The 14,372-nt window shown below is 40.5% G+C and overlaps 1 protein-coding gene across 1 annotated transcript; it reads right to left on the bottom strand.

The window, feature by feature from the left end:
* Positions 1 to 1,338: 1,338 nt before the first annotated feature.
* Positions 1,339 to 13,518, bottom strand: LOC129821435 (calcium-binding protein 39-like). The gene is made up of 8 exons (XM_055879107.1): positions 13,304 to 13,518; positions 8,778 to 8,952; positions 8,325 to 8,489; positions 7,969 to 8,087; positions 5,675 to 5,843; positions 5,330 to 5,455; positions 5,005 to 5,148; positions 1,339 to 4,648 (listed from the first exon to the last, which is right to left on the bottom strand). The coding sequence occupies exons 2-8, from the start codon at positions 8,892 to 8,894 to the stop codon at positions 4,457 to 4,459; spliced, it is 1,032 nt and encodes a 343-aa protein (XP_055735082.1). The 5' UTR covers positions 8,895 to 8,952; positions 13,304 to 13,518; the 3' UTR covers positions 1,339 to 4,456.
* Positions 13,519 to 14,372: the final 854 nt, after the last annotated feature.

Raw genomic sequence — 14,372 nt, 5'->3', positions numbered from 1 at the left:
ACTTAAATAACGCGCCATAGAATTCTGCGGCAGCCCGCAAGGTGTGCTGCAGTACGACATACAGCTTTTACAGAAAGAACCACTGTATGCACTGAATGAAGCTGTAAGTATGCTGAAGTAAAGACATTATGAACATTACCTTTCATTTTGTATTGAATAATCAGTACATAAAACAGTTAATGAAATAATTATAGCTCAAGTAAGCTAGCACTTTGCCTTAATAATTTAGACAAATGTAGGCGTTTTAGCTAACTTTAATGGCCGCAGTTTTAAATGCATCCAGAATAATTAGGCTATTTCATCCAAGAAAGGAAGACCTACAACCGTAATACCACTAATCAACTTGTGAATAAGAACTTTGCTTATTTATTCATGAAATATATATTAAACTATATATAAACAATGTAGGCCTAGGTTACACAGCCTACTTACTATGAATGACTATTTCATTAGGCCTATTTGTAAACATTTCTAAACATTAAGTATCACATTCATATGGATTTAAAACATTTATAACAGCTTCATAAGTCATATGATAAATCTTTCGATCCTAATTATTAAGAGGCCAAGGTTGAGAAAGGGGAGAAAATGTAATGTGAATCAGGGGCCCATCCTTGTTGATTCTGGTGGAGAACAATATCTGTTGGTCTGGGAAGGCTGGAGCGCTCAAGGTAACAGAGCCATCATTGTCCTTTTCCATACACAGAGGAGTCTCTATAGACAGGACATCTACAAGGCGACTCTACAGCGGCTAAAACAGAGGAGAAAGGAGACGCTGTTCCAGAGGATCATCAAAGAAGACTTGGAGAGTGCGGCTTTGAGCATGAGGGCCACAGGCAGGGACGGAAAGGCGGAGAGCAGTAGGTGTATCTGGAACAATCAGGACATTGGGGTCCACGAGGTGGAGGAGGACATATGCAGGATGAGGGCTAGGCTGAGAGAAGCAGTGGCGGAGGACAAGAGGAAGGGGGAGGAGGGGGAAGTATCCGCTAGGCCTGCTGGAAGAGCAGCTGGGCCTGGCCAGGCAGGAGGCTGCATGGAGGACACTGCATAAGGATGTACTGCAGGCAGAGGAACACAAGATATCTGTCCAGCTTCAAGCACAAGCAACCGAGGCCAAAGACACCATGGAGAAGAGGATGCTATGTGAGAAACTGAAAAGAACGTGTTGAAAGAAGCACAGGAAGCCAGGAGAGAGAGAATGAGACTAACATTGGATATCAAGAGGCTTGGAAATTAGCTGACAATTAAGATACAGAGGCAGAAGGACTCTGTTGGAGTGTGCTATAGCTCTACAGAGAGACCTAGAGGAGACCTTCTTGTAATAAAAACACAAAGTGGTGTCTTAAAATTTTATATGTTTCCACACATTCACCTTTTAAAATAAAGCTATGTACACATTTAATCTTTTCCCACAGTAAAAATAAATCAATCAGATACACAAAGCCTATGGGAAACAGGGTGAAAACAGTAAAGCATAAACATTTTACAGTTCAAAAGGAAAATTCTGAAATCACCCAACAATTATTTAGCCTTGAGAATTTTATAATATTGCCATTGAGTTATTATACTAGCCAAGTAACCAGAGGTCTGAAAATGATCTAAAACATTTAGCTTTATATTTGATTTCCTCTAAGAAATTATTCAGTTTGAAGTTGTGATAAAACATTTTGATTAATGCTTGGTGTATCACAAAACAGGTGATCTGAAATTCCAATAAATAATAGTATGTGGGCTGATTATAGTGACCTAGATTAAGCCTACAGTACTAAATTTCACTTTTTCCAAAAGTCCTAGAATACCGTCTCTAGTCCAGAAGTACTCCATTCAAGGTTTATCTAGATTCATGAAATCACATTTGCAATTAATTACCAATTAAAATGAATTTAATCTGGGCCTGTGAAGTTGGCGTTATGTTTGGGACTTGAAATGCATTATTTTCCACCTCAAATTACCTTTGGTTAAGAAAATTGAGCACATACATGGTCTTAACAATCAAATAAAAATTCTGAAAGTAAGGCAACATTCATACTTTTGTGGGGCCAATCCTGTAATTCATTATGAATTGACATGAGGCACCCAACAAATACATTTAGTTGAAGTCTTTCCCCTAAGAGAAAACCAGGTGCCACTCCCTGCTTAAGTTCAAACAAAAACATTGATTTATTTAGCATGCATAATACAAACCAATGCTGTTTATCCAAAATATCAAATCAAATATCTTGTCAAGGAAAGTAGAGAACACAGCCCGTATGAACTCAAAACCCCATGAGGTATATACTAGAGTTGTGCAAAACAGACACCATATATTTTTGTAATCTGTTATTATGCAATTTAAGTGACACCAGGTAAGGCAAAAATGCTGTCATTTCAAGATACTCTTTTTTTTGTTCATCTGGACAATATACAAAGTAATTATTGATAGCGGCGAACCCCCATTAAGAGAATGTGGCCAATTAGGTGCTTTGGATTCAACATAAATCATCCCAATTGGCTCATTCAAGTTTGACAATGCAGGTTATTATGTGGAACATTTAATATGTTTAACCTCTACGGGTTCAGTGTCCCCCCCACACGGGACGGTTGAGCTAACGTAGGCTAATGTGATTAGCATGAGGTAAGTAACAAGAACATTTCCCAGGACATACAGTAGACATATCTGATATGGGCAGAAAGTTAACATTCTTGAATGAATACCATGCTATTGTTTGAGGAGAGTGCACAGTTATGAACTTGAAAATGTATTAATAAACCAATTAGGCACATTTGGGCAGTCTTGCTACAACATTTTGAACAGAAATGCAATGGTTCATTGAATCCGTCTAAAACTTTTCACATACACAGCTGCCATCTAGTGGCCACAATCTAAATGGTGCCTAACCTGGAATAGTACATTATGGCCTTTCTCTTGCATTTCAAAGATGGAACAAAAACGCATGTTTTTTTTCTTTGTATTATCTTCTACCAGATCTAAACGTGTTATTCTCCGACATTAATTTCACATTTCCACAAACTTCAAAGTGTTTCCTTTCAAATGGTATCAAGAATATGCATATCCTTGCTTCAGGTCCTGCGCTACAGGCGGTTAGATTTGGGTATGTCATTTAGGTGAAAATTGGGGGGAAAAGGGTCCAATCACAGGCCTCTGCAATGGCTTCCTGACCAGTGCGTCTAACTGCATGAGAGTGAGGCCTGAAATACAGCATACAGCTCATGGAAGCCCACGCTTACTAGCATCTTAGGAGTATCAGAGCTCGAGCAGGTTCTGCTGCACTGCAACATTACAGTGTTACCTTTGTGTTGCATTATTCTTGTCCGATAAGATATTATGTGTTAGTAATATTATTGGGAGGATACATCTTATCAGTTGTCTGCAAAGCAATATTATTAAGTGATCATTTCTGAACGAAAAAACATCTTCCTATCTCACACCAGTTCCTAACTGCATATGAAAACTAGCGAGCGTCCGGGCGGGGGAAAAAGAGAGTGCCAACATTGGGATCAATCAGAGCAAAGAATGGATGGCTGCCTATGGTCACCCTGCAGCGTTATCTGACAGTCTATTTTAGTCTACTAGCCTGGCTCCTACCTCACAAATCTCATCGATTCATGTTTCAGATTTTTTTTTACTGCCATCTCTGATGGATTCGATTAGGACAACTGATGCAGAGGACTCGCATCTTTGAGCTTTCCATTGTCCCTTTGTGTGCTGTTAGGAGCTGGACTGAAGATAATTACGTAGTTATCAACTAAAGATTACAATGACCTACTTCGCCCCAAATGTCTATCCCAAGCAAAGAATAATACCACTAAGGTCATCCACATATTAAAAGAGCTCTTAAATAAAGCAATAAACCAAGATATTATGGAATTTGTTAAGTGTGGTGTTAGTTACAAAATAAAATGTTAACTATTATAGAATAACGCCAGCAAAAGAATATCTTGATTTAAAAATTCTAGGTCCTAAAATATCAAATAGGACATCGCCTTTTAAAAGCTTGCAAATTTATTTGACATTTCCTGTAAAGTTTGGTGAGACTTTGCCTGTTGACAGAGAGTTTATTCCGTTTTATGTTGACCACGTATCCTAATTTCCCAGGAAATTGCTCAGGTGTGCTACTGTGCTTAAGAGAATAATGGCGTGTTTAAGGTCCAATATAACATCATCTGACAAAGTGCATTGATTCATACGAATTGGCTGAAATAGCTCTATGGTTTAAATAACTGTTCTTGGGTCACTCTTGTTGTGTGTGCCTTAAAAATGACCTCCGCTCCCACATGAGCATTAGAAACATAAAAAGGGACGAGGAGGGAGTTTGTACAATATATATTTTCCTATGTTTGAAGTTAAGAGAAGGGAAGAGTAATAGATTCTAGTCAAGCATGACACCCTCCCTCGCTCTCACCATCATTCTCACTCTCTCCCTCTGAACTGGCGTCCCCCTTGCCTGTCCCCTCACGCCTCCTCTGGTGGCGGGGGCCTCTTCAGGTCGCGGATCTGCTTGATCAGGTAGTTCTTCTCGTCACAGAACTGCTCGTCCTCAGAGCGATCCGTCTGGAAGTGGCTCAGGAATTCCACCAGCTTGGCCTGGTTCTTCAGCAGGATGTCCAGCACAGGCTGAGTCTTGTTGGGGTTGGCCACAAACACCTAGGATCAGAGTGGACAGTCTTTGAATTGAATAGTTCTACAGCGTGAGTGAGTGCCATAGCCTGACATCTATTCTAGTTGGTTAACTGGTAAATGTATACCTTAGTATATGTTAATGGAATCATTTATTTAGAATAATACAACAGTATGAAGTTATAACTAACTTTTAAAGGCAGCATTCATATTTCTGCATCCTCTATAAAGACTGAGAATGATAGATTAGGGGATGAAAATGTGAATAACATGTATTTTAGGTCAAGTAACCCAAAACGGTGGAAAGTAGGACAAGCAGAGAATGAGGCCAGAATCTGTACCCTCAGCTTTGGCTGATCCCTTAATTAAAGATATCTACACACCTTGAAGACATGGAAGGCCTCAAACTGGATGTTGCGGCTGTTGTCTCGCAGCATGTTCATCATCATCTTCAAGTTCTCTGCACGACTGATGTACTTGGTCATCACAGTGAAGTTATGTCTGTCCAGAAGAAGCTCTCCCAGGAGCTACAAAACAGTTTGGTTAGTAATATAAAAAGGAGGGTCATCATTGCTTTTAAGATAAGTTAGTAAGATATTTCAGTTACAGAAGATAGTAATAATTGAGTCACGTGAGAGGTCAAAACTTTAAAATGTTGGGTTTTATGACAAAGTGATACCATGCAGCATCAAACGTGATATAGAGTACCTTCAGGGACTGCCGTTTGGTGACATAATTCTCGGAATGCAGGAGCTTCTCATATTCTGTAAACACCCTGTCATAATTGGTCTCCAGAAAATCTGCACACATAATCTTATGTCTCGTGAGAAGATCCTAGCAACACATTTGAGAGAAAAGAACAGGATATTAGATAAAGAAATAACAGATCATACTAAAGACACTAATAACGTCCTGTCCAGGGGATGTAATTGTGCATCAAGCTGCCTCACGATACAGGAGGTTGGACATAGGGCAGGAGCCTTTCTGGCTCGGACAAGGCTTAGTTACAGTGAGTACATAGGCCATAAAGAAGTGAGAAAAGCAGCAGTGTACCTTGAATGAAGCGAAAGCATCTGAGGCGATGTCGAAGGTGGACAGCTCTACGTAGCGAAAGAAGCAGTAGAAGTCCTCAGAGAAAAGAACGCTGCGCGCCAGGGGCTCATGACGCAGGCACTCCCTTAGCATCATCCCACAGTTCAGAGCCACTTCCGCACTCTCGTACCTGCAAAGGTGGGATTCATGTCAGTAGTGCTCAACACTACTACATGGGTGTGTTTCGTTGGTGATTATTCATTTAGGATCTGCTGAGATTGTATGCACGTGGGTCTGTTAATAGGGATGTGGCGGACATGACATTTTGTGAGATGGCGGTCATGAAATTGACTGCTGGTCTCACGGCAATTGACCGTTAATTAACAAACATGTTAAGAATCTCCAGGCCTCCACGCACACAAGCCTTTGGAACATCAACATTTTTTTTAAAGTATAATAAATCCATTTTATATACACCATCACAAATGCATTAAACCTGTCTAAAATAAATAAAGAAACATTATGATATGAAGAAAGTGTATTTCAGAAGAACAGAATGAGTTGGCCAACTGTATGTTATCTGGCTGCTGTATGTATGCCAACTGTATGTTATGCATTCCATAGGCTAGTTCATTTAGCAGACACAATATGCTAATAAGTGCCGTTATTTTATATTAAGAAGAATATAATTTACTTAAATTAATAAAATAGAAAGGATATTTTTCCCATTCCAGAGTGAGTGCACATATGAAGAGGCTATGTTGAGCATAAAAGTGATAATTTGAAGAAAAAAAGTCCTATAGACTAGATTTAGAGTTATTTGGCAACTTTAGCTATGAAAGATAGAATGTCTTAAAAATCAAAACAAATATGGCCTGCATGATGCAACTATAGCCTATTGATGATTTGAGAAACTCACACAAAAAAGCGTGCACTGATTAAAATCATGCCTGGTAGTCTACTCCGGTTTTAGAGCGGGGCATGTGCTTAATATGAGCAGCTGAGAAATAAATATCTTTGCAGCTGGGATCCTCTTTTAAGTGGCAACCATCAAAACTCTGCTTTCACAGGATTGCATATAGAAATGTCTGGGCTTATAAGAACACGCTTCAGCCACTGTTTGAGGAGCATGCAGGCTCTTGCTGCACGACAGGTGAAACTCTGTATCCCATGGGCTCTCCAACCTTGTTCCTGCAACTAACCCGTGCTTCATTTGGGAAACTAAGTGAAATCTGTTAAGGAACATCGATAGTAATAGGTTCACAACTGAACATATTTAATTCAACTGTTGATAGCCTCCCTCTCAGCGTACTTGAGAAAGGAATGGAGGAGAAAGAGGAAACGCAAAGTGGTGAGATATTCTGTAGCTAAAAGTAATGTCAGCCTAAATTGTTTTATTTATTTAATGCCCTATTACAAGGCTATTCAAAATTGAATTCACTATAAATTGTAGGCTAACTCTGTAAGCCGCTCTCCACAATCAATGAACCAATAGCATAGCCTAGGCCTATACGTTCTCTCCCAAACTCATTGATCGAAAGTTTGGAGCGTAACATACGTTAACCAGTCCATCCTGTATGCATTATACAGTGCACACTCAAAGGCGATTACTCGTATTTGTTACATTTTTTAGTATAGGCTAGACCAATTATGTACCAAAGAAATCTTAAATCTTTATATTTTATGCTGTGCGTAATATACATATAATGGCACAATCATTTTTCATTCAGTTATTTATTTTTTAGCTTGGGCTCTTATATAGGCCTATGCGTAAGCTCTAACAATATTGGCGTTTTGAATGAATCATCACCTTAGAAAGCCCTGTCCATTTTGTTGTGTTCAGCTTTGAAAAAACATCCACAACGACCTATGTTTTCCACTCAGTTCCAACCTGTTGTTGAACTTCTTTCTTCAAATTGATCGATCACAGTGAGGTGAGTTTTCAAAGCATGATACTGTTTTGATGTCATTTTCGATTGCATTTCTATTAATATCAGAGTGGTTAGAGGGACAATGGAGCGCCGAGTCCCAGGCCATTAGTGACCTGACGGTCGCTAGCGAGTTGGGTTCTACCAACGCATGTCCAGAGTGCATAAGAGGAGATTACTGTGGTCATGACTCATGACTGCCGGTCCGCGGTAATACGGTCACCGCAGCAGCCCTATGTGTAAATGAACAAAGAGGGGAATTAAAGGCCTAAAAAGTCAATTAAAATGGGGACAAACCTAACTAAAAGAAATAAATCCATGCCACTCGCTATGTCTTGCATGGCTTACTGATCTAACAGATAGCAGATGGGCAGCTTTGAGACTCACCCTTTCAGCAGCATGAAGAGGATCTGCGGGTGTGAGGAGATATACTCAACCGTGGGCGTACGGGTGCCAATCTGACGCCGTACAATGTTGCTGAACAGCTGGACCACATCCTTCTTTCCCTGTTGGACGATGGTGATAAACATTACACTCACTTAAGAATAGGAGGGTGATACTGTGTGCGCATGTTCAAAAATACTGAGATAAAGGAATGAGAGGCCCACACTGGCACTCCCCAGTGCTTTATGCTCCTCCCTCTTCTGTATTCATTCATACATCCACTATGGACTACCGTTGTATCCTGTAAACACCACCCCCCCCCCACACACACAAAACTAATGGCTAGAACATCCCCCCACCTCAAAATCAATCCTTTGCAGGTTTGCAATGAGAGCAATGAGGAGGTTGGTGTTGTAGAGCTCCTGGGCCAGTTGGGCAACTGCCTCCGTTTGAGGCTCCTTGTCTCCTGTACCACACAGCACCTCTTTCAGCGATGACAGGTTCTTAGACACCTCTTCTGCAACCTGGTGACAAGAAGATGTGAGGGAACAGCACTTAGTTAAATCAGGGGCTGCATCTGAAATGGCACCTTATTCCCTATAATATAGAGCACTATTAACCAAAACCCATATATGGCTCTGGTCAAAAGTAATGCACTATATAGAGATTAGGGTGCCATTTCAGACGCATCCAATGACTCTCACGCCATTTCTATATGATGCTCAAACGTTAGAGACCGACTTTTACTAACAAATGCTAACAGACAATTTCTAGTGTGCTATCAAAACAGCAGTCCACAAGTACCACCTGACCTTTTCACATTTTTTGCTTTCTGCCGCATCCAGCTTTTCCAAGTAAGCCACGTTCTCCTTCAGACTCTTCACAATCTCTGCTGGGCTCTTCTGAGACTTCCCGAAGGGGAAAGGCATGATGAGAAGGTGATGAGTTGAGTCTGGATGTAGAACGGGGAAAAATGCGCCGCTTTCCCTTTGGATAAAATGTATTGGAGATGAATGATGAGCTATTACGTAAACAAACTGCAGCACACATGGTCTGACTGAGATCAGGGCCTATGCCGTCACTGAAAAATGCACATTACAGTACACTATGGTAACCAGAGCCACACATACAGTTGAAGTCGGAAGTTTACATACACATAGGTTGGAGTCATTAAAACTCGTTTTTCAACCACTCCACAAATTTCTTGTTAACAAACTATAGTTTTGGCAAGTCGGTGAGGACAACTACTTTGTGCATGACAAGTTATTTTTCCAGCAATTGTTTACAGACATATTATTTTACTTATAATTAACTGTATCACAATTCCAGTGGGTCAGAAGTCTACATACACTAAGTTGACTGTGCCTTTAAACAGATTGGATAATTCCAGGAAAACAATGTCTTGGCTTTAGAAGCTTCTGAGAGGCTAATTGACATAATTTGAGTCAATTGGAGGTGTACCTGTGGATGTATTTCAAGGCCCACCTTCAAACTCGGTGCCTCTTTGCTTGACATTATGGGAAAATCAAAAGAAATCAGCCACGACCTCAAAAAAATAATTGTAGACCTCCACTAGTCTGGTTCATCATTGGGAGCAATTTCCAAATGCCTGAAGGTACCACGTTCATATGTACAAACAATAGTACGCAAGTATAAACACCATGGGACCAAGCAGCTGTCATACCGCTCAAGGAGACACGTTCTGTCTCCTAGAAATGAAAGTACTTTGGTGAAAAAGTGCATATCAATCCCAGAACAACAGCAAAGGACCTTGTGAAGATGCTGGAGGAAACAGGTACAAAATAATCAATATCCACAGTAAAACGAGTCCTATATTAACATAACCTGAAAGGCCGCTCAGCAAGGAAGAAGCCACTGCTCCAAAACTGCCATAAAAAAGCCAGACTACGGTTTGCAACCCCACATTGGGACAAAGATCGTACTTTTTGGAGAAATGTCCTCTGGTCTGATGAAACAAAAATAGAACTGTTTGGCCATAATGACCATCGTTTGTTTGGTGGAAAAAGGGGTAGGCTTGCAAGCCGAAGAACATCATCCCAACCGTGAAGCACAGGGATGGCAGCATCATGTTGTGGGGGTGCTTTGCTGCAGGAGGGACTGGTGCGCTTCACAAAATAGATGGCATCATGAGGTGGAAAATTATGTGGATATATTGTAGCAACGTCTCAAGACATCAGTCAGGAAGTTCAAGCTTGGTCGCAAATGGGTCTTCCAAATGGACAATGACCCCAAACATACTTCCAAAGTTGTGGCAAAATGGCTTAAGGACAACAAAGTCAAGGTATTGGAGTGGCCATCACAAAGCCCTGACCTCAATCCTATAGACAAATTGTGGGCAAAACTGAAAAAGTGTGTGCGAGCAAGGAAGCCTACAAACCTGACTCTGTTACATCAGCTCTGTCAGGAGGAATGGGCCAAAATTTACATTTACATTTACATTTAAAACATTTAGCAGACGCTCTTATCCAGAGCGACTTACAAATTGGAAAGTTCATACATATTCATCCTGGTCCCCCCGTGGGAATTGAACCCTGGTCCCCCCTGTGGGAATTGAACCCACAACCCTGGCGTTGCAAGCGCCATGCTCTACCAACTGAGCCACACGGGACCAATTTACCCAGCTTATTGTGGGAAGCTTGTGGAAGGTTACCCGAAATGTTTGACCCAAGTTAAACAATTTAAAGGGAATGCTATCAAATACTAATTGAGTGTGTGTAAACTTCTGACCCACTGGGAATGTGATGAAATAAATAAAAGCTAAAATAAATCACTCTATACTATTATTCTGACATTTCACATTCTTAAAATAAAGCGGTGCTCCTAACTGACCTAAGACAGTGAATTTTTACTAGGATTAAATGTCAGGAATTGTGAAAAACAGAGTTTAAATGTATTTGGCTAAGGTGTATGTAAACTTCTGACTTCAACTGTACATACATACACACAAAAAAGTATGTGGACACCCCTTCAAATTAGTGGATTCGGCTATTTTAGTTCTTCAAATTTATGCCCTGCTAGAGCTTCCCCGGTCCACTGTAAGTGAAGTTATTGTGAAGTAGAAACATCTTGGAGCAAAAAAAGCTCAGCCACGAAGTGATAGGCCACATAAGCTCACAGAACGGGACCGCCGAGTGCTGAAGCGAGTAAAAATCATCTGTCCTTGATTGCAACACTCATTACCGAGTTCCAAACTGCCTCTGGAAGCAACGTCAGCACAATAACTGTTTGTCGGGAGCTTCATGAAATGGGTTTCCATGGCTGAGCAGCTGCACACAAGCCTAAGATCACCATGTGCAATGCCAAGCGTGGCTGGAGTGGTGTAAAGCTCACCACCATTTGACAACTTATTTTTGTAACTGATGCAGTAGAATCAGATTTTAAAAATATATATATACACCTTATGGAACAGGGGGGACTGTGAAGAGACACACACACGATAAGACACACACTCTACAGACAAGTACACATGGATTTTGTATTGTAGATATGTGATAGTAGAGAAGTGGCCTGAGGGAACATACTTAATGTGTTGTGAAAATTGTTATGAAATGTCATCTAATATTTTTTATTGTAAATTACTGCCTTACTCTTCCTGGGGTCCAGCAACATTAACCGCTAACGGGGATCCTTAATAAATACAAATACTCTAAAGCAGTGGAAACACGTTCTCTAGAGTGATGAATCACGCTTCACCATCGGGCAGTTTGACAGACGAATCTGGGTTTGGCAGATGCCAGTAGATCGCTACCTGCCCCAATGCAGTGCCAACTGTAAAGTTTGGTGGAAGAGGAATAATGGTCTGGGGCTGTTTATGGTTTGGGCTAGGCCCTTTATTTCCAGTGAAGGGAAATCTTAACGCCACAGCATACATTCTAAACAATTCTGTGCTTCCAACTTTGTGGCAACAGTTTGGGGAAGGCTCCATGCACAAAGCGAGGTCCATACAAAAAATGGTTTGTTGAGATTGGTGTGGAAGATCTTGACTGGCTTGCACAGAGCCCTGACCTCAACCCCATCGAACACCTTTGGGATGAATTGGAACTCCGACTGCGAGCCAGGCCTAATCACCCAACATCAGTGTCCGACCTCAATAATGCACTTGTGGCTGAATGGAAGCAATTCCCCGCAGCAATGTTCCAACATCTAGTGGAAAGCCTTCCCAGGAGAGTGAAGGCTGTTATAGCAGCAAAGGGGGGGGACCAACTCTATATTAATGCCCAGAATTTTGAAATGAGATGTTCAATGAGCAGGTGTCCACATACTTTTGGTCATATAGTGTATTAATATATGGCTCTGATGGTAACTAACAAATCAAATCATGTCCTGACAATGGCATATTTGCTCATCACCATAATTAGCCTAAGCTGTAGGCTACATTGACATCCACACATGTTATTTATCTTTTTGGTCCTTTGCACCCCTGTATCTCTACTTGCACATCATCTGCACATCGATCACTCCAGCGTTAATGCTAAATTGTAATTATTTCACCTCTATGGCCTATTTATTGCCTTACCTCCCTAATCTTCTACATTTGCACACACTGTATATTGATTTTTCTATTGACTGTACGTTTGTTTATGTGCATGTAACTCTGTGTTGTTTTTGTCGCACTGCTTTGCTTTATCTTGGCCAGGTCACAATTGTAAATGAGAACGTGTTCTCAACTGACCTACCTGGTTAAATAAAGGTGAAATAAAATAAAAATATTTGTGGTCAGACAATAGAAAACAGAATGATCAGATCATAGCAATCAACTGGGTCAAATCTAATGCAGGGTCCCTGGGAGCTACATGTTAGGAAGTTAGCTAGGTATCTATCTGTATTGGGCCATCCCCACCCATAGCCAAATGGTAAACTATTGAGTTATTGGTGATTTTCCAAAGTAATATCCGGGTGTCACTCAAACGTGCTGATTAAATCGCTATTATTGTATGCTACCTTTCAGTTAGACCGTGGCAATGAGTTTGTTGACGATTAGTTAGAACTGATGATTGATTAGCTAGCTACTTTTATTTTGGCTTGCTAGATAGCACAGTTTGTTGACATTGTACATGAACCTATAGGACACTGACAGCTAGCTAGTTAGCTAGCCAGCCAAATGTTAATCTTGTCTCGCTAACTTGGCTAGCTAAATCAAATTGTGACAACACACTAAATAACCACAAGAACACAGTCAAATACGATTTCCAGAAAGTTGCTAGCTATCTTAGTAGCAAGCGAACAGTAGCTATTAGTTAAAAACAACGAACGATTAGCAAACGCACAGCTGGCTAGCTAGCTCGTTTAGCATGCTACAGTAGCTTTTTTAACTCACCAAGCTCAGAAGGTAACTTCGAAATGTTTACAAAATATCCTGTGGGAAGTGTAATACTTATACTAAACCTATACACCACACCTAATAACGAACTAAATCACTATCGTGAAAATTATTTTCCCGTGATCTAAACAGTATTTCTACTGGCTAGTTGTTGTCAAACAACTTAATTTCCCCTAACTCCTCGTTCTGGAGAAGAGGGCGTGCATGTTATGTTTGAGATGTTCGATTGACATAATTTTTAAACCAATCAAATTTAAATGATGGAACGACACGGCCCTAATCCCCGCCCCTGAACCAAAAAATTGCAACAATGTTGCATTGAAACATTATGATTAAATCTATTAAAAAGCATCATTTCTACAGATTACAGTAACAGATGTAGCTATTTGAGGATACATTGTAGCAAGCCCTGTGTACCGGTTTCAATCAACTTGGAAATTTATTTGAAATGCTCATCAAAATACTGCATCAAACAGTAGACCTTTAAGCACAGTCTTTCCAGTTATTATAGGCCTACATATTGACAAAACATTATTTACAGTTACTGACATTTTCTCAGATGCACCAGCCAGGTTGACCAGTTGTACATGTAGGCCCTATATTTCCTAATAAGGCCAACATGGGTTGAAATGCTAATTGTAAAATTCTTTAGGATTAAGATTTTTTTTTGCACGTTAGGCAAATGGCCATAATGAAGACTGAATAGCCATAGACCTGGCTAGGGTTGCAAAGGGTCGGAAACTTTCCGGTAAACTTCCAGAAATTTTCCGGAAATTTTCCATGGGAAGTTAAGCCTGGGAATTTTGCTTAAATTCATCAAATAATGTGCTTATAGCAGTGAACATTTTTTGAAGGATACACATAAGGCAATTCTAGGTCTTGTGGCATATTTTGGTTAAACTATCCCCAATTCAATGGAATTGCAACCCTCTGCATGCACAGTGCACTCTTCCATCACATGTACAGCTGATTTACAAGATCTTGCACACTAATGAGATGCTATTGAGCCCACACTACTGCACTGTCTGAGCCAAGGACTACATGCTCTCTGGTACGTTTTGAGTAC

Source organism: Salvelinus fontinalis, chromosome 23 (assembly GCF_029448725.1).
Source record: "Salvelinus fontinalis isolate EN_2023a chromosome 23, ASM2944872v1, whole genome shotgun sequence".
NCBI lineage: Eukaryota > Metazoa > Chordata > Actinopteri > Salmoniformes > Salmonidae > Salvelinus > Salvelinus fontinalis.
This window is presented reverse-complemented; position numbering and strand designations above follow the sequence as displayed.